The sequence below is a fragment of the Hypanus sabinus genome, chromosome 4, assembly GCF_030144855.1.
Source record: "Hypanus sabinus isolate sHypSab1 chromosome 4, sHypSab1.hap1, whole genome shotgun sequence".
In the NCBI taxonomy this organism is placed as follows: Eukaryota; Metazoa; Chordata; class Chondrichthyes; order Myliobatiformes; family Dasyatidae; genus Hypanus; species Hypanus sabinus.
Genome location: NC_082709.1, coordinates 31385959 through 31407772, shown reverse-complemented (window position 1 = coordinate 31407772; position 21814 = coordinate 31385959). Strand labels below are relative to the sequence as shown.

At 40.6% G+C, this 21814-nt stretch overlaps 1 protein-coding gene across 2 annotated transcripts in view; it reads left to right on the top strand.

Annotated features, from left to right (window-relative positions):
* The window catches only part of znf385b (zinc finger protein 385B), a 400240-nt gene that overhangs the window by 75973 nt on the left and 302453 nt on the right, over positions 1-21814 (top strand). For both annotated transcript variants that reach the window (XM_059966779.1, XM_059966780.1), the window contains one exon: positions 13330-13623. In XM_059966779.1, coding sequence (XP_059822762.1) covers positions 13332-13623 — 292 coding nt within the window. In that variant the 5' untranslated portion in view covers positions 13330-13331. The remainder of the gene's footprint in view (positions 1-13329; positions 13624-21814) is intronic.

Below are 21814 nucleotides of genomic sequence, written 5' to 3'. Positions count from 1 at the left end.
TATTATTTGAGCAATATTGTAAATATATTGTTTATTCTTTGTTTATATGATTCATAATGGTTATATATATAAGATATGAATTACATACATCACAATGCTACCATGTGATACACGCCTGCCTCGCTTAAAGTGAACATGAAGTTAGACTCACACTTTAAACCCCTGCCTTTTCCATTCAATTAATTTAATGTGTTAGGTTACAAAACATAACACCTACCACAACTTTGATTACCCACCCTAAAATTAATTGCTTGATTCATTTGGATACCTCTGCATGTGAAAACAATAGCAGTCTTTTGTTCTCTGCTGGTGAGCTGCTTATACGACGGTAACCCAGCTTCTTCAATTCATACGCAACATTGTAAATGAACATCTTTTAGGAAGCTTTTATCTGTCAGTTGGAAATATTTAAAAAATCAAATTAGACCTGTAATTCTCAGCTTCAGTGTAATTTAGATGATAATGCTGTCACAGAGTAAGTTTGTGGATGTCACCAAAATCAGAGAATTAGAGTTAGGTTTAATATTACCAGAGTATGTCATGAATTTTTTTGCTTTGCAGCAGTAGTACTATGCAATGCATAGTAATAAAAACTGTAAATTACAGTAAAAACTAGGTATTATGTTAAATAAATAGTGCAGAAATGTTAAAAAAAGTAGTGAAGTTGTGTCCATGGGTTCAATATCTATTCATAAATCTGATGGTGGAGGGGAAGAAGCTATTACTGAATCTTTGAAGGTGTGTCTTCAGGCTCCTGTACCTTCTCCCTGATGGTTGCAGTGAGAAGACGGCATGTTCCGGGTGATGTGGGTACTGAACAATGGATGCTGCCTTTTTGAGGCATTGCTCCTTGAAGATGTCCTGGATGCTGGGAAGGTTGGAGCTCATGATGGAGCTGACTATGTTCACATCTTTCTGCAGCTTATTTTGCTTCTGTGCAGTGGTTTCCACCCCTCCCCCCCCAATATCAGATAGTGATGCAGTCGGTTAGAATGCTTTCCATTGTACACCTGTAGACATTTGAGAGTGCCTTTGGTGACATACCAAATCTCTTTCAACTAATGATAAATAGCCACTGTTATGCTTTCTTTGAAACTGCATCGATATGTCGGGCCCAGGATACATCTTCAGAGATGTTGACACCCAGGAACGTGAAGGGGATCTAAAATTACAACATGGTCTAGATCAGTGGTTCCCAACGTGGGGCGTACGCCCCACAGGGGGGTAATTTGATTTTTAAGGGGGGCAATTCGAGAATGCGTTATTAACAGTGAATTTTTTCTAGTAAGTCTGTGTGAGTGTGAGTGCGTGTGCGAGTTAATACATATGTGTATATACAGTATGCATACATAAAAATACTTGTGTGTATGTACATGTGTAATTGCGTATGTACTGTATATATAGTGTATCACCATCATTACAACCATCAAATGGCTTTCATAATTAAATTAATGAATTGACTGATGTAGGAAGGAATGAATGAACAAGTCCAAACGTGTAAGAAACTCGTACGAGGTCGCGCCAATGCTGCTTTTTGCAGTAGCTTTCGGTTTTTGGTGGTGTGAAGGTGTGTACATTGCGTCATCTCTTTTAAACGGTGTATCTGTCTTTGTATGCTGTAGAAATGAATCAGCATTGTTTTATTTATTTGTTATTATTTTAATATCACTTAATGTTCTTTTTTTTACAATTTCTTAGTAATTTCTTCCCCAGAACTTTAACAGTCCTTTGGTTCTTTTATTTTTCTCTTTCATGAATGCCATGTTCTTTGGAAGCTTGTTTAAACCAAGTTAATGGTCTTTTAAGCTTCCTCCAGGTGAATAGGAGTTCTCTTTTTGAATAATAAGAATTATATATCACCACAGGGGGCATCAGGATTTTAGAGGTGATTAGGTGGGGCATGGCCAAAAAAAGGTTGGGAACCACTGGTCTAGATGAACTTAAGAAATGGTCCAAGGAACGGGAGATGGAATTTAACTCAGGGAAGTATGAATTGCTACATTTTGGTCAGTAAAACAAGGGCAGGAAATGCATAATGAATGGCAAGGCACTGGAGAGTGCTGGAAAACAGAGAGACCAAGGGTTGCAGTTAACTGAAGCTGATAACACAGGGAGACAGGGTGGTGAAGAAGTCATTTGATATACTTGACTTCATCAGTCAGGGCATTGAATCCTGGAGTTTGGACGTCATGTTATGACTGTACAAGCCTTTGGTAAGACCAGACGGCGTGTTGGGCACATTTCCAGTTGTCCAACTATAGGAAGCAAGTCATTGAGCTGGAAAGGATGCAGAAGAGATTCACAAAGTTGTTGCTGGGACTGGCCAGCTTGGGTTACAAGCAGAGATTGGGTGGGCTAGGACATTTTTCCCCGGAATCTGGAAGGTTGAGGGGTGACGTTATAGACAATATGAGAGGTGTAGATAACGTGAATGGTCAGAATGTCTCTCCCAGTGCAGTGAGTCTAAAGTTCGAGGGTATAGATTTAAGGTGGGAGAGCAATCAGAGGGGTAACTTTTCCCATACAGCAGCTGACGCTATATGGATTGAACTGCCAGCGGAGGCTGTAGAGGTGGGTGTAGTTACGATGTTTAAGAGACGTTTGCACAACTACATGGATTGAAAAAGCTGGGAAGTATATGAGCCAAAAACAGGAAAATAGCTCAGATAGACATATTGTTTCTAATTGTTTGTTTGGGTCATAAAACCTGTTTCCATGCTGTATAACTCTCTGACTCTAAAACTGGATTGCAATCAAAAGGAACCTCACTACATTCCGCGCTGTATGCCATTAAATAAATCAATAAGTAATAAAATGGCAGGGTGGGGTGTGATTACATTCCTAATGAAAGATTTGTATCTCAGAGTTATGATGCAAAGCTGATTCATTGCATATGCTTCAAAAATGTGAGTTGAAAAAAAATTGTAATTTACATTAAAATTTACATAGTAAAATTCTTCCATCTTTAAATAAGTGTATTTTAACTATTTTAAAATGCATGAATAATATTGGAAATTAGGTTTTATTATTTACATTTATATTTATCATTTTGAAGGGGTTAAGAGGATGATCTTTCTGGAAGCAGACTTGTTCTGGACAATGGAAATGGTATCACGTGTCTCATGTCCTGGGGAAAGGACAAAATTAAGTGTCACAAGGGATTGACATTGTTCTCCATGTCCCTGCAGAGCTCTTTTTTAAATGCATTATTCCATTCAGTTTGTTCAGCCCACTTGTCAAATTCTCTAAGCATCGGGCTGCTTGTAATACATTGAAAATGTCAAGTAAGGTGTTCTCAGCAATTGTATTCTCAATGACAAATTGTGCCTTGAATAGTCACTGGTTGCTAAACATTTTTAGTTTTTACTTTCAAACTTAGAAGTTGTTAAAAGTACAATGGCCAGATCATAAAAAGTACATCTTTTACGAGAAGCAGCTGTCACTTATGGGTTTAATTTCATCGGAACAACTGCTTCCATTAATCCATGAAGAAAATCTGTGAGATGCATCAAAGCAGGGGAGTAAAAAAGACGTATAGTGTCAACTGTGGTTTAGCGATTTGCTCTCTCATCCCTGAGTGATTATGGGTTCAAAGTCTTGAGCACATAATCCATTGAGAGAATGCCACAGTGTTAGAGGCACCATCTTTCAAACGAGATGTTAAATAGAGGCCCAAACTGTCATTTCTAGTAGGCACAAAGGAACTGACTGTGTAATTTTAACACAGGTTAAAACTGATTTTTAATTATCATTACACCGCTACTTGCTTGACCTTGCCATGTGAAAATTGGCCGCTATATTTACTAAATTAAGCTAAGTGCTGAATCCAATAAAAACTTGCAGAAAAAATTGTCAAATATTTACTATCACCAGTCTAGTGTGAATATTTGTGAAGTCAACATAAAAGGTAAATTTATCCATTTAAAGGACAAGCTTAACCGTCCATGATTTATAATATCTCTTAAATTGGAAACTTAGGTTAAAATAACAAAATAGAACTTGTATATATTTAATTGGTAAATTGGAACCCTTGGGTTCAATCTGTTTGTGTGTGTGCTATATCAGTGACAAGTAAAACATTCTTGAAATCCAAAGATTCAAGTACTAAATATAAAATGTAATCTATTGTTTAAGATCTTATGATCAAATTTGGGCTACTTGATTCATTTAATCTATCTGTGTCCTCATAATTAATTACTTATTGCAGCTGAACCACTGGTGCCACCTGATTATATTCTTCATCACCCTTGCACCTCTCCATCCATGCTGGGTTGAGCGTTGAGCTAGTAACTTGGCCTCGTAAAAAGACAAATGCTGAAGAAACGACAATGTCGATAGCCAATGTGCCACAAGGCGTGGAAAGAAACAACAGCGACATCATTATGTACCGTATCGTATGACATAGGCAATCATGGTCTTTGATTATGATTGCTCTTGGCAATCCTTTGTACAGAAGTGGTTTGCCATTGCTGCCTTCTGGTCAGTGTCTTTACAAGGCAGGCGACCCCAGCCACTATCAATACTCTTCAGAGATTTTCTGCCTGACATCAGTGGTTGCAAAGCCAGGACTTGTGATATACACCAGCTGCTCATACGACCATCCACCATCTGCTCCCATGACTTCATGTGACCCTGATCGGGGGGCTAAGCAGGTGCTACACCTTGCCCAAGGGTGACCCACGGGCTAGCAGAGGAAAGGGGCGCTTCACACCTCCTTCGGTAGAAACATATCTCCACCCCACCACCCAATGATTATATTGAGTATTACGTTCCTTAAACTAAAAAACCTCATCAGGGTTATTTTCAGTTTCAAATTACAAAGTAAGTTATGTACGTAATTGAAAATTGATCTTGTTCCTTTCTAAAGATCATACTGAATAAAAGTGAGCATTTAAAAAAAAACGGAAAACATCCAAGACAATCATATTGTTTATTATATACAGATGAAAATGAATATGTTGCAGCACATCAGATAGTTGATTGAATCTTTGGATATCAAGAAAATTTGAATTGTAAAAGATTATTTTGGAATATAGTGGAGAATAACTTTGCAGGAGGATCAGTTTCCTGCTGCTCCAAATTTGTGAAGCTTTGTTAGCTTACTCTTACCCTCCGGGATCAGTCTTTAATGTCTGGATTTACTGGATCTGTCGAGACTTCAGCTCGGTGAGAAAACGTGCAATACTGGATCTGCTGCTGGGGAATGAGACAGGGCAGGTGACAGAGGCTTACGTAGGGGAGCACTTTGCATCCAGTGACCACAAAACCATTAGTTTCAAAGCAACAATGCAAAAAGATAGGTCTGGGTTGTGATTCTAAATTGGAGAAAGGCCAATTCTGATGGTATCAGAAATGATCTGGTAAGTGTGGACTGGATCAGGTTTGGTGAAAGCAGGAGGCCTTCACAAATGAACTTTTGAGAGTACAAAGCTTGTGTGGGCCTGTCAAGAATAAAAGATAAAGGTAACAAGTGTAGGGAACCTTGGTTTTCAAGACATATCAAGGCCCCAGTTAAGAGAAAAAGGAGGTCCATAGTAGGTATGGAAAAGTAGAAACAAATGAGATGCTTATGAAGTACAAGAAATGCGAAAGAACACTTAAGAAAGAAATCAGGAAGGCTAAAAAATGGCATGAAGTTGTTCTAGCAGACAAGATGAAGGAGAATCCTACAGGATTTTACAGATAAGTTAAGAACAAAAGGATTGCAAGAGACAAAATTGGACCTCTGGAAGATGAGAATGATAATCCATGTGTGGAGCCAAAACAGATAGGGGAGATGTTAAATTAATTTTTTACATCTGTTTGTATTCATGAGACAGATACAGAGTCAACGGAAGCGAGGCAGAGCGGAATCAACTTCATGGACCCTGTACAGATTACAGAGGAGGGGGTGCTTGCTACCCTGAAGCAAGTCAGGGTTGGTAAATCCCCAATCTGAGGGACCAGACGTATAATTATTTGGCTAGACATGGACTGATTAGCATAGTAAGTATGGCTTCAAGCATGGAAGGTCATGTCTAACCAATTTTACAGAGTTTTTCAAGGAAGTTACCAGGAAAGTTGATGAAGGCAATTCGGTGGATGTTGTTTACGTGGACATTTGACAAGGTCCCATATGAGTAGTTGTTCAAGAACGTTCAGTCACTAGGCATTTAGGCATTTAGGATGAGGCTAAATGGATGAAAAATGGGCTGAAAAATGGCAGATGGAATTTAATGCACAGAAGTGAAAGGTTTTGAGCTTCAGTAGGACCAAACGGAGTAGGTCTTAGTCCGTGAACGGTAGGGCACTGAGGAGTGTGGTAGGACAAGGAGATCTGGGAATACAGGTCCATTATTCGTTGAAAGTGAGGTCTCAGGTAGATAGGGTCATAAAAAAGCTTTTGGCACATTGGCCTTCAATGTACTGAGTACAGGAGGTGGGATGTGATGTTGAAGTTGTATAAGGTGTTGGTGAGGCCTATTTTGGAGTATTGTGTGCAGTTCTGGTCACCCCTACCTACAGGGAAGATGTAAACAAGGTTGAAGGAGTGCAGAGAAGATTTACAAGGATGTTGGGTCTGGGGTACCTGAGTTAGAAGGAAAGATTGAACAGGTTAGGACTGTATTCTTTAGAACATAGAAGACTGAGGGGAGATTTGATAGAGGTATACAAAATTATGAGGGGTACAGATAGGGTAAATGCAAGCAGGCTTTTTCCACTGAGGTTGGGTGGGACTACAACCAGAGGTCATGGGTTAAGGGTGAAAGGTGAGAAGGTTAAGGGGAACATGAGCGGAAACTTCTTCACTCAGGGAGTTGTGGGAAGAGCTGCTACCACAAGTGGTACATGCAAGCTTGATTTGCAATGTTTAAGAGAAATTTGGATAGGTATGTGGATGGCAGGGATATGGAGTGCTCTGGTCCTGGTGTAGTTCGATGGGAGTAGGCAGGTTAAATGGTTTCAGCATGGACTAGATGGGCCGAGGGGCCTGTTTCTGTATTGTACTTCTCCATGAATCTAGGAAAGCCTATATAAAACTTACACTCTCAGACTAAAAACAAGTTAGCATGCAAGGAAAATGTATTCACAGAAAAAAAGGAAGAAATATCAAGGCTGGTGGCCCTCACCATTATTGATTTGCAAAGCTGGGTAATGCTATCCACAGTGGAGAAACCAAATGCAGATAGGGTGATGCCTTGTTGGAGCACCTCAATTCAAAACATGGCCAATCCTGAACTTTTAGCCAGTTTTGGTCACTCACTTGTCTTGCTTGCCTCCTTCCCTTTATTTCATGGTCTGCTGTCCTCTTAGATTCCTCCTTGAGGCCTTTGCCTCTTCCACCTATTATCTACAAGCTTCTCACATCATTCCCTTTCATCCCCCTTCCCCCCCCCCACCGATCACCTGAACTAACCCTTACCTTTCGCTTTCCAGTCCTGATGAAGGGCCTCAGCCTGAAACATTGACTGTTTATTTCCCTCCATAGATGCTGCCTGTTCCACTGAGTTCTTATAACTTTTTCTTTGTATTGCTGCATTTCACCTGGACTCATCTCTCTGTACTGTAGTTGTAGGCTCTCCCACTGTTGTATACAGTAATTGTAGTAAAGCTCCTTCACTTTAATGTACACATTCTTTTGTAATAAAGGCTGAAATATATTTGTTTTGCTAATTGCTTGCTGTTCTATTCCTATCTCCTGAGGTCATGATGTCCTTGGGCTTTTCTGCCAATGGTAAAAGAAAAAGCTATTTTTGTAAAAGCTTCTTGGAAAAGCAAAAGAAAATCCTCTGGCAAGATATCAATTTAGTTGTATAATCTGACAGAGCTGCAGAAGAAACAATTGCTCGAAAAATTGTTCTACTTTTAGTCTGCATAGAATCCTTCATGCTGCAGCAACAAGTTGCTTCTGTCTCCCGCCCCCATTCCCACCAGAAGTTTAATTGCAGTATGTGTGTTGTATCAGTGTCAGGTTAAAGATAATGCAAATATCGCAGGTCATTCTATTACAGTGGTTTAGAGAAAGATAATAGGCTTGAAGGTCAAGCTCAGGCTGAAATAAAATCAACATTGTAATTATCATCGGATTAGATAAAGCTCAGGATAATATGTGCACACACAAAATGCTGGAGTAACTCAGCAGGCCAGGCAGCATCTATGGAAAAGAGTAAAATAGTTGATATTTCAGGACAGTTCTGAAGAAAGGTCTTGGCCTGAAACGTGACCGATTACTCTTTTCCATAGATGCTGCCTGGCCTGCTGAGTTCCTCCAGCATTTTGTGGGTGTTGCTCGTATTTCCAGCAACTGCAGATTTTCTCTTAATCAGGATAATATGTTATAGCAGGGCACCATGTTGTAGGTATGAGAAATAGGAGCTTGCTTTCAGCTATTCATTCATTACAATTCTTGTGATGTTGTCTATCATTTTAAATCTCACATTGCCCTTGTCACCAAAAAAACAATTTTCTTGGCTAACCATGTTAGTACATTTTTATTTTCTTTCAAAACATGTCCTTTGGTCCTGGGTCTTGGCACCCAGGAGCTTGATGCTACTCATCCTTTCCTGAAGTCCTGAATCAATTCTTTGATCTTGCTGATATTGAGTGCAAAGTTGTTGTTGTGGCATGACTTAACGAGATGATCCATCTCACTCCTGTATGCCTCCTTGTTGCCATCTGAGATTATGACAATGGTGATAGAGGTGAATTTATGCATGGAGTATCAGCTGTGCCTTGCACACAGTCATGGCTGTAGGGAGAGAAAAGCAATGGGCAAATCACTCTTCCCTGAGGTGAGCCTGTGTTGATTGTCAGCAAGAAGAAGATGCTCTTACCAACCTACACTGCCTAGGATCTCCTGATGAGGAAGTCAAGGATCTGGTTGGAGAGGGAGGTACAGAGGCCCAGATTTTGAGGCTTATTGGTTTATACTCGGGATGATATTGTTGAATGCCAAATTGTAATCAATAAGCAGCATCCTGACGTAGGTATTGCTGTTGTCCAGGTGGTCCAAGACTGCTGTAGACCTGTTGTGGTGGTAGGGTGTCCAAGCTGGCCTGGTTGAAATACCCTGCAGCAATCGGGGATGACATCAGAGTTTACTGTCTCATGGCTGTTTATCATGGTGCTCAGCTCCTCCACTGCCAGCTTAACATTTGCCAGGAATATGCACTGCATTCAGGATGCTAGTGGAAAATTCACTTGGCAGATAGAACGGACGACACTTGACAGCCAGATATTCCAACTAAGGGAGCAGATCGAAGGCAGAACTGTGCGCCACGATGAGATAATCATGAAGCAAATGCTGCAGGCTCTGCCTTTGCCCGAGGCCTCTTTCCAGTCCATGCAGTGGATGGTGAAACCCTTGGGCTGGAGGGCTGTGTCCGGAATGCTGGGGATGAGCCAAGTCTCTGTGAACATTGTTGACTTCAGGAAGGATAAGAAGAGGGAACACGAACCAATCCTCACAGAGGGATCAGAAATGGAGAGAGTGAGCAATTTCAAGTTCCTGGGTGTCCAGATCTCTGAAGATCTAATCTGGTTCCAACATATTGATACAGCTGTAAAGTAGGCAAGACAGGGGCTGTATTTCATTAGGAGTTTGAAGAGATTTGGTTTGTCAACTAAAACACTCACAAACTTCCATAGATATGCCACGGAGAGCATTCTAACAGGCTGCATCACTGTCTGGCCTGGAGGGTCAGGGGCTAGTGCACAGGACCGAAAGAAGGTACAGAGGTTGTAAAATTAGTCAGCTCCATCTTGGGACCAGCCTTTGTAGTCTCTAGACATCTTCAAGGAGTGGTGCCTCAGAAAGGCCACATCCATTAATCAGGATCCTCATCACCCAGGACATGCCCTCTTCTCCTTGTTACCATCAGGTAGGAGGTACAGAAGCCTGAAGGCACACACTCAGTGATTCAGGAACAGCTTCTTCCCCTCTGCTATCCGTTTCCTAAATGGACATTGAGCCTTTGAACACTACCTCACTTCTAAAATCTATATTATTTCTGTTTTTGCACTATTTTTAATCAATTCTATATATATATACTTGCTATAATTTATTTATTTCTATTTTTTCCATTCTATGTTATCATGTATTTCACTGAACAGCTGCTGCTGCTAAATTAACAAATTTCATGAGACATGCAGGTGATAGTAAACCTGATTCTGAATAAGAGTAGCAGAAGTCCCTGATGCACAGTCTTGCTCTCAGGTCTTCAATTGTATTTTTAGAGACTAGACATTAGCCATGAGTATGGTAACAGGGGTACTTTTGGGCTTTTCTATTTTCCCCCTAACACTTGTCCAAGTTTGTCTGACTAGGTATCTGTAAAGTTGCAATTGCACCTGTCTTGACCACTTCCTCTGATGGGTCATTCCAGCACTCTCTTCCTTCTGTGCAAAGAAGATACCTCCCAGGTTTCTTTTTAATTACTTCCCTCCTTTGTCTGTTCCTTTTGGTTTTGGACTCCCTGACCATGGGGAAAAGATGAGGGCCATCTACCTTATCCTAACTTCTTATGATTTAATAAGCTTCTATGAGGTTACTCCTCATTCCCCTACAGTCCAGGGAATAAAGATCCAGCATAGCCAGCCTCCCCTGTAGTTCAGGCTCTCTAGTCCAAGTAGCATCCTCCCAAATTTCTTTTTCACCCGCTGCATCTTGACAATGTCTTCCCTAATGACCAAATACTTCAAGTGCAGCCTCATCAATGACTTGTATAACTGCAGCATACTGACCCTGCTCCCAAACTTGATGCCCTGACTGACAAAGGCCAGTGTGTTAAATGTCTTCCTCACCACTCTGTTTCCTTGTGTGACCACATTCAGTTCTCTGTCTACTTGTATTCCTGGGTCTCTCTGTTCCACAACATCACTATATAAACCCTACCTTGGTCTGACAGTCTAAAAACCTCACACTTAACTAAGTTGAAATCCATTTGCCAATCCTCTGTCCATCTCCCTAGCTGATTAAAATCATTACAATTCATTACGACCTGCTTTGCTACAAACGAGATCTCCTAATTTAATATCATTAGTAAACTTGCTAATCGTGCTATGTGCATTCATATTTAAAGCAGTACATACATAATAAATACAGAGGTCCCAATGCTTTCTCCTGAGCACTGCACTATTCACAGGCTTCCAGTGGGAGAATCAACCTTCAACCATCACCCTCTGTTTCCTATCATCAAGCCAATTCTGAATTCAACTTACAAGCTCCCCTCGGATCCCATAAAAGTAAACCTCCATATCTACCTGCCACACGGAACCATTTCAAAGGCCTTACTGATATCAATATCAGCAAAATCCATTGCCCTTTCTTTTTGTTTCCCCTTAATTAGCTTTTCAAAAAACTCCAAATGATTAATTAGAATTGACATCTCATGCATAAAGCCATGCTACTATTCCTGATCAGGCCTTCACAATCCAAGTGATGGTAGATCTTGTTCATCAGAATTCTCTGCTGTAACTTTCCTTTGACTAAGCCAGGCTCACCGGCCTGTAGTTTCCTGGCCTGTTCTTGCTGCCTTTATTAAACAATGGAACATTTGCCACCTTTTGGTGTTCTGGACCATTGTTAGTGGCTACTGATGAAGCAGCTACCTCTGCAAGGGTCTACAAGGCTTCCCATAATCTCAGGGGAGTCACTTGGTCATGGTCTGGGGATTTACCCACGTTAATGTGTTTCAAACCTACAAATGCCTATTTCCACATAATATGCATATAATACAAGACCTAGCATAAATTTCTTTAGCATCCATGATAACCTCCCTAGTAAACACCAATAGACATCAAAAATCTCAGCCATCTCCTGTAGCTCCATACAAAGGTGGCTCTGAAAGTTATTAAGAGGGTATTGGTTCCTCCTGATGGAGGGAGAGAAGTTGGAAAAGGGAAGGGTTCAGTCAGAGTTGTGAAAGAAAGAGTAGAGATGAAAAAGGCAGAAATTGTGATAGAACTTTTGTGTTCTATATGAGAGGAGTACACAACAACAATACTTTCAGCATTGTATTGGATAAAGAGATGAGGGAAGAGTTTGATTAAATTAGAAACAAAAACCAAGCATCCAGTGCCCTGTATTCCACAAGGAGACAGAGATGATTTGGAACCTCACACATGCCCAGACCATTGCCTTTAATGTGAAGTAAGTGAGTGGAGGTTAAAGAAGACTTATGCGAGAACAGGCTTAGTCGAGGGAGGGCCATCTTGGCAGAGATAGATTGGTTGGGCCTCTGTTTATAGAAAAGAATGATAGGCTTTTGGGTTGTCATGGTGTGGGATGGAGGTGTACAGGGATCGGCTGTACATGTAAAAGTGCCGACTTAAACCAGGAAACTGGTTTCCTCTGAGGAAGTGTCTGAACCATTGTGAATGTAAGTGGAATGACTTCAAAAGGAGGCAGAGCATTCTGGATAATGCTCATTGGTAACTTGCTTGAAGTTACTTGGTTATTTTTCTCGCCGGATTAAATTTTTTGTTGTGAGATTTGAGCGAAAACTCAGTCCATTTTAATGTTATATCTTATTAGTATTTGATTTTCTGCCACAGAACAAAAGGACATTCAGGCTTGGATTTTGTGGTTTGCTGAGAGTAGCTATTATTATCCATCTCACTAACAGTCACCCAGATTTCTTTTCATCTGGAGTCCATTCCCGTGTAGCGCTCTCTTCAGGGAAAAGTCCGAGTGCAGGAGGAAGGATCTGATCAGATTGAGAATCCTGACAGAGATTCTGAGTTCTGAATCGAGCAGTGTGAAATAAGACACAAATGGGATCTGAATGGAAGCAAGCTAAAGGCCGAAATTTCAGATGAGATTGAGAGGAGAAGAAATGAGATGAGATAGAAGAGACACAGAGAAATTGTGAAATAAAGAATTCTTTGGAAGTCTCAAAGACTAATTTACTTACATGGGATGAAATCGGTATTTGTGAAATCACATTTTCAGGCATAATATGTGGTTTTGGCAATAACTATTGCTGGCTACATTCTTTGAAAATGCACCCATTCTTGCATGCTCCATCCCCAAGACCTTTGGCCATGTTTACTGCAGAACCTAGAGGTAAACACACACTAAGTCGTTGAGGATTGTAGTGTACCAGGTTATCGCAGACAGTGACTTGTGGGTTTTTTGCATAGACATTAAAATTTGCTGTGAGATTTGTATAATAATGGTAAATAAATATAACTGTTTATATTGCAATCCTCTGATTTTTGCATCTAGCAGTACTCATTTCTAATTTTGTGTATATGCTTGTATTTTTAAGTTGAAATTTCTAGATTTTCACATGAAATTTGTGAATGAATGTTTGCTGAGATTTTACTGAATGATGTTCATCTTTTCAGGAATGAAACAACAACTGAGTCCTGAACATATTGCTGATGTTATGATGAATTCAGGAGAATTCACTTACAGTGATGGGAAAATACTGAGCAGTGAATACCTGGGCTACCAGTTGAATATTGAGAAACAGAAGGTTGGACTGGCACTGTGTGAAGTGTGTAACATTCAGCTGAATTCGGCAGCACAGGCTGAGGTTCATTATAATGGGAGGTCTCACTTGAAGAGGATGAAACAAGCCAACAGTCACGCACCAATTTCTTCAACTCCGACTACATTTGTTACAGGCACCAACACAGGTATGTGTGACAATTCAGTGTGAGCTGCTGATGTTATATTTGAAAGCATCCCTTTATCTAACATGGGTAATTCGATCATTAGTTGTTTTTCTAAGATATTTTAGCTATTGTTCTGTAAATTTTTAGTTTGTTAACTAAGTATTGCATCTGCTTTGCTGTGTGTATCTCTACCACCAAGAGATAACGTGTCTGGAGATGCTGTCAAAGTATTCTCAATGGGTTGTCAGCAGTATAGTCTGTAGAGAATTCTAGCCATGAGGGAGAATAGGGTGGATACTAAGCTCAGAACCTTGGTAATGATTAAGTGGGTTGCTCGCCTTGGCTTCAAGCATCCCCAGTTTGCAGCTGGGAAATATTGTATCTTTCTTCTGGTTAGCGTCTGGTCTGTACGTGTAAGTCTCAATCGTTTTAATAGTTGAGGGTTTCCGGTTTTCATTCACAAAACAATTCAAATATTCCTTAAAGAGTTGCGTAAATAATTCTGAGTCATTTTCCGGTAATTGCTTTAGTTCTTTAACAGCCTTATGGCTGACATGCAGTGCAAGCGACTTCCTTTATTTGAGGGATTGGGGTGCCACCTGCAGGCTGGGCTACAGAGGAAAACAGAGAAACTAGAGCTTCAGTGTTCAAATATTTAGAAATGACAGATTATTTCTGTAAGTTTTCAATGGATCAGGGTGCACTTGTAGAGAGACAAGAGAGTGCAGTTATGCTGCCTGAACCTGTTGTGTATTTCCAGCCTTTTTTGTTCTATTTTGAGCATTTGCAGCTTTCTATTCGCACCAAGGTCAGCACACTTACTTCCAGAAAGGATCGTCATTCTGACTGTGTTTGTGTCTGTGAACATTTTTTTTATCAGAATTACAATTATATTGATTGTAGCAGCAGTGGTGTACTCTGTGACTGAGTAAGTGTGGAAGTCTAGAATTGAGTTATATCTCGGTTTCAACATCCCTGTATAGATTTTGTGGTCTAGCGTCAGTGCTATAAACTCCCATGGATATTTTCATGTTAAGTGGCGAGTTTCTGTTCTGAATTTAGAAGTAAGACAAAGGCACCGCCTAAATTACAAAGAAATACTTTGAATAGATGTACCAGAAATACGTTGAAGATGATGTTCGGAAATCAGTGTTGATTTTACAGAATTCGAAATTATCTTCCATTTGATTTTTGTATAATCTTTATTATGTTTTCCTCTTTTGTCTTGAAAGCTTACTTCTCTTTATTTTTATTGTTTAATTCTTTTAGCGACTGCAGCAATTTTGTCCTTTCTGTATCTGGAATATTACTGTTTTCCAAATCTGATGGTTGCCTGAGGGTGCATTTCCCTTATCAGGCAGTGATACAGCCAGTCAGGATGCTCTCAATGGTTCCCCTGTAGAAGGTCTTGAGAATTTGCGGGCTCATGCCAAACGTCTTCAGTTACCTGAGGTGGAAGAGAAGCTGTTGTGCTCTTTTTGCCACAAAGCCGGTGTGTATAGTCCAGGTGAGATCTTCGGTGATGTGTACACTGAAGAACTTGAAGCTACACACCCTCTCAACTGCAGTCCCATTGATATTGATTGTGGCAAGCCTGGCTCCATTCCTCCGGTAATCTATGATCAGCTCTTTTGGGTTTTTTTTGGACATCGAGGGAGAGAATTCGTCATTGCTATTTCCATCACAGTTTTGTTTTACCAGTCAATGTTGTCAACCCCTGATTGAACACCCAGACCCGGAAGACCGGTGGACCAGTCTTTGTCTGGCCTCTACCCTTTGTCCTGTTTGGTATGGTTGACCCTACCAAGAACCAAAGATAAAGTGCTGACTCCAGCCAGCATCGCTTTCCAGGTCATTGAGGCATGTGAGCTGCCAAACCATGACAAGGTTGTGGTCCTCTTGGAGGGTTCCAAAGTAATGTTTCAAATATATATCAGCATCTCATCGGGGTCCTCTATTTCTACCTGTGTAACGTTGCTCAACTTCTGCGAGATTTAACTGTATGGCCAGTAATGAGTCCTTTGGTTCACTTGTCCGTGCCAACTGTGATGCCTGTCTATAGCAGTCCAATTTGCCTGCATCCCTCTGGTCTTTTCCAATGCTTTTCAATACCTGTCCAAATAAATATTGTATTTATATTTCCCTCCAGTAACTTGCAAAGAGCTTGACTCTCAGATCTCCTTTAAATTTCTCCTCTCTCACATTAACCTGTCTATGCCGGATTGGCCTCTCGCATAAGCAGACTTTGATGTGAAACACTAACTCTGTGTGTGTGTGTGTGTGTGTGTGTGTGTGTGTGTGTGTGTGTGTGTGTGTGTGTGTGTGTGTGTGTGTGTGTGTGTGTGTGTGTGTGTGTGTGTGTGTGTGTGTGTAAATGCTGACTGACCTGGATTTTAGCATTTATATACCAGCATTCTTAAGTTGCAGTTTTCATGTTAACTGCTGTAGTTATATATTAAGATTGCCAATAGATTTAAACTCCATCATCAAAGGGGGATTCAGCATTTATATTTGTGCATGTGAATTCACTATTGATAACTAAAGCTAACTGACCTATCATCTAGAATCGATGTATAATCCAACACAGATTAAGGCAGTGGTCATTGGTGGAATTCAGTCGGCAAAGAAGTTGTGACATTTTTGTCTTTTCCGTGATTCCAATTTAGAAATTATAATTTATCAATAGATTGATTTAATATCTCATTTACTTAAACAAAATTTTCATGTTAATAGCAAGAACGTGGCTGTTAACAGCTGGAGGCCTGAAAAGAACCTTCTAGGTGGTTTGGTTCCTACCTGAGTTATGTTGAAGTAATACTGTGGCAGAACTACTAGTGTTCCTGATTATTATACCAGATAACTGACATCAACTTTGGTATTTGCAATCCTGTGTTATTTCATGCAAAGACTTAACGTTGTCGATACATTCAGCCCTCTTTCACAGGTTACGTTGTTGCAGCTTTCTCCAGTACCGTCAAGCAATCATCTGAAAGAATGTGGATTTCATTAATTAAGAAAGGAAAATGAGAAGTAGGAGCTTGCCATTCAACTCAACCTGCTCCCCCAGTGACCTGGCACTGCTTCATTCCTGTCTTGCACTAAGATTGTACTGTTTAATTTATCAGTATCTTTGCTGTTGTATTCTCTTACGTAAGTTCAAAACCCTGGAATAGATAAAGCCCCTGAAGTTGACAGCAAAACACTTGTGCAGTCCAGGTAATGTTTTGAAAGCAATTTTTTAATACTAGGGTTATTTGTAAAACCTAAACAATTTTGAATCAAGTTTACAGAAGAATGGAGTCTTGGAATCACAGTGGTTTTGTTTGCAATTTATTCATTATTATTTCATTAATAAGAATTTAAAATAATAAATAAATTACCAGTTTGAATAAACAGACATATTATAGCATGAATTGAAAAAAGAAAAATGGATCTAACATGAAAAATAAATTGGTCAAATTTATAGGCCAAGTTTATTTTCATATGCACAAGTACCATGAGATTTGAATCAAAATCAGGTTTAATATCATTGGTTTATGCCACAAAATTTGTTGTTATGCAGTAGCAGTACATTGCAATAATAATAAAAACTGTAAATTACAGTAAATATGTATTTATATTTTATAAAGTTAAATTTCGTGCGAAAAGAGAAAAAAATAGTGAGGTAGTGTTCATGAGTTAATTGTCCATTCGGAAGTCTGACGGCGAAGAGGAAGAAGCTCTTCCTGAATTGTTGAGTGTGTGCCTTCAGGCTCCTGTACCGCCTCCCAGATGGTAGCAATGAAAAGAGGGCATGTCCTGATAATGGGGGGTCCTCAATGGTGATGCCACCTTTTCGAAGCATCGCTCCTAGAAGATTCCCTGCAGACTTGTTTACAGCAGCATCACAGGCACATAAGTTCAGACAACATGCAGAAAAAAGATTGACAGTAAATTAAGAAGACAGTTTAAAATAATACATTAGTGCAAATCAAACATGATCAGAGATCAGTCGGTGATTGTGGAAGTGGTGATCTGTATTGGTCTGTTACCAAGGTAGGATGAGAGCTTTGCAGGTCAGTTCAGGAACCTGAGGACTGAAGGAGAGTATTTGTTCCTAAACCTGGTGGTGTGGGATTTCCGGTTTCTGTATCTTCTTCCCTATGGTAGCAGCAAGAAGAGGACAGGACGCAGAAGGTGAAGATCCTTCACGGTAGATGCTGGCAGATGTTTTCAGTGGGAGGAAGGGCTGTACCTGTGATGGACTGGGCTCTGTCCATTTCTCTCTGCAGCCTCTTGCACTCCTGTGCTTTGGAATTGTTGCCCCAGGCCATGATGGAACCAGTCAAGATACTTTCTGTAATGCACCAGTTGAATTACATTGGGAGAGTATTTGATGATGTGCTGAATGCTTCTATGAAAGTAGAAGTGCTAGTGTATGAGCTGGGTGGATTTTGGCATAAAAATGAAGCAAATGGAAGTGCACAGTAGTTCACAAAATGTTAGACAAATTGGCTTACCAGTTTGGGTACTTGTATTAAGTTATGGAAAAGATTAAAGCACTTTCATTTTGACTGCGGTTGGGGCCAATGAACTGCTTGAACAGAGATATAAATTAAATACTTTTTATATTAAAATAAATACCTTTTGTGTGGGTTATTTTACTTGTGCTCCTATGTGAATGGGGAAACTTACGTCTTTGGCCTGAGGGATGAAAATCAAATTTGAAAGAAATCTCTCTGCTCTTTTAGAAATCTGTCCAATTCTATTATTATTTTCTAAGTGTCCTGTTACATTTCTGTAACAGTCAGTTCTTTCACAAATATTGGTGTCACCTGTAATACCCCATTTTCTCCCTGACTGCTGGCCCTGTCAATGTGAAGTGATGTTACATTGAGGCTTCCCCTGCTTTCTGGGGTATATACAGTAGATCTTTGGTGTGACTCTGTAAGTTTACTGCTGCTTATCTCAGCTGCCCACGTAAATACTTTATCCATCAAGGATCAATTTTATTTGCCGTTTGCATTTACGTGCATTAGGAACTTACTGTGGTGTGTCCGTCAGGGTGCAACAGGCAAAAACAAACGACAACATTCAACAATTATAAACAGTGAAGAATTGTATAACAAAGTTAGAGTTTAAAGTACAAATATGGAATGAGAGTTTAAAGTACAAATATGGAATGAGAGTTTAAATTACAAATATGGAATACCAGCAGGCATTTATAATGTAAACTGCAATATAAAAAGTGGTTTAAAAAATTTACAGTGTAGTACAGTGATGGAGGTAATCTGTAGAGGGGCTGGTGAGGGAACAACTAGATTGATTGATCAGAGTAACAGCCTGGGAGAAGGAACTCTTTAAGATGGTTTTGTTATAATAGCTCTACAGTGCTTTCCAGAAGGGAGCTTTTGCAAAAGGGGCTTCATCGGGTGGATTGCATCTGCAATGATTTTCCTGCCCTCTTCCTTTGTCCAAGACACACACAACTCTCCAGTGATGGTAGACTGCAGCCAGTGACCTTTCCTGCTGACCTGACATTTCAACATTATTAAAACTACCTGGCCTTTGTCTACCCATGCTTTAAGGCAGCTTGCTCTGCCATATTTTCCAGTTCGCCATAGTGACTACATTTCCTCTGAGGTGGAATTTAAGTTCCTCTCTGCAGTGATACGAACTGCAAAGTATGCAAATGAACTGTAGGTGGCAGCATAGGCATTTGATCTGTCATTGTGTTTGGACTACCTACCATGCATATTGAGCACGCTGATATGATTTTTGTCATTATTACTACACAAACTTATATCTTATCACCAGATATTTACTTGTATGACTAAAGTATATTGGAGATTCACTACTCCAATTGCTACCTGTGCCACATGCGAGTGAGGCAAGGAACAGAAAGATTATAAAGATTAATACGTGGCTGAGAGGATGGTGCAGGAGGGAGGGCTTCAGGTTTGTAGATAATTGGGCTTTGTTCCAAGGAAGGTGGGATCTGTTCCGAAGGGACGATTTACACCTGAACTGGAGCGGTACTAACATTCTCGCAGAGAAGTTTGCTCGTGCTTCTTGGGGGGGTTTAAACTAAATTTGCAGGGGGCGGGGATCCAGAATGTGAGAGAGGATAGCGAGAGGAAGAATAAAGGACAGGTGGGGGCAACACAGTTCCGGAATATTAAGTGTGTAGTAGAGAAAGGTGAGGCGGAACAAGTGATGAGGAGGACACACGTACAGAGGGATGGTCTGACGCAACATGGAGTTAAATGTGTTGAAAGAATAAGTAAATTTAGGAAGGACAACAAAATTCTAGGGGCATATAGCCCAATGGGAGTTCAGGGAGCTGGGTTAAGCACAACAGGCAGCAATTCAAACAGAGGGAGGAGAAATGGGCTAAAAATTCTATATCTGAATGCACAAAGTGTCAGAAATAAGGCGGATGAGCTTAAAGCCCAGGTGCGAATGGGTAACTAAGATGTTGTTGGGATAACGGAGACATGGCTGCAGGGAGATCAGGCCTGGGAAATGAATGTACAAGGGTATACGTGCTATCGTAGGGACAGAAATGTAGGCAGAGAGGGTGGGGTGGCCCTGTTGGTGAAGAATGAGATTCAGTCCTTTGCAAGGGGGGACATAGGGTCAGGAGAAGTAGAGTCTGTGTGGATAGAACTGAGGAACAGTAAGGGCAAAAGGACCCAACTGGGTGTTGTCTACAGGCCCCCAAACAGTAGCATGGATATTGGGTGCAAGTTGAACAATGGCATGTAGCAAAGGTAATGTCGCAGTAGTTATGGGGGATTTCAACATCCAGGTGAACTGGGAGAATCAGGTTGGTGCTGGACCACAGGATAGGGAGTTTGTAGAGTGCCTACGGGATGCATTCTTGGAACAGCTTGTACGAGAGCCGACCAGGGACAAGACTATTCTGGATTTAGTGTTATGTAATGAACAGGATTTGATAAGCGATCTTGCAGTAAAGGAGTCATTAGGAGGTAGTGATCATAATAAGATAAGTTTTTATCTGCAATTTGAGAAGGATAAGGGCAGCTCGGAGGTGTCAGTGTTGCAGTTGAACAGGGGAAACTATGGAGCCATGAGGGAGGAGCTGGCCAAAGTTGACTGGACGGATAGCCTAGCAGAAAAGACAGTGGAACAGCAATGGCAGGTATTCTTGGGAATAATGCACAAGGTGCAAAATCAGTTTATCCCCCAGAGAAGGAAGGATTCAAAGGGGGGAAAGGGGCCACAGTGGTTGACAAAGGAAGTCAGAGATTGCATAGCATTAAAAAAAAGGAAGTATGACAGAGCTAAGGTGAGTGGGAGGATAGATGGTTGGGAAGTTTTTAAGGAACAACAGAACTTAACTAAAAAGGCAATACAGGGAGAAAAAATGAGGTACGAACGCAAGCTAGCCAGGAATATAAAGGAAGATAGCAAAAGCTTTTTTAGATATGTGAAGAGAAAGAAGACAGTTAAGAACAATGTTGGGCCCTTGAAGAATGAATTGGGTGAAATTGTTATGGGAAACAGAGAAATGGCAGAAGAATTTAATGAGTACTTTAGATCTGTTTTCACAAAGGAAGACACAAGCAATCTCCCAGATGTATGGATGGGCCAAGGATATAGGGTAACCGAGGAAATGAAACAGATTGACATTAGGAAGGAAACGGTGATGAGAAGGCTGATGGGACTGAAGGCTGACAAATCCCCAGGTCAAGATGGTCTGCATCCTAGGGTACTAAAGGAGGTGGCCCTGGAAATTGCGGATGCATTGGTAATCATTTTCCAATGTTCCTTAGATTCAGGATCAGTTCCTGAGGATTGGAGAATGGCTAATGTTATCCCACTTTTTAAGAAAGGAGGGAGGGAGAAAACAGAGAACTATCGACCTGTCAGCCTGACATCGGTGGTGGGAAAGATGCTAGAGTCCATTATTAAGGATGAAATAGTGGCATATCTAGATAGCAGTGATAGGATTGGGCCGAGCCAGCATGGATTTACCAAGGGTAAATCATGCTTGACTAATCTGTTGGAGTTTTTCGAGGATGTAACCAGGAAGTTAGACAGGGGAGACCCAGTGGATGTAGTGTACCTCGATTTTCAGAAGCCATTTGTTAAGGTCCCACATAGAAAATTGGTGGGTAAAATCAAAGCTCAGGGCATCGGGGGTAAGGCATTGACATGGATAGAAAACTGGTTGGCAGATTGAAAGCAAAGGGTAGCGGTGAATGGC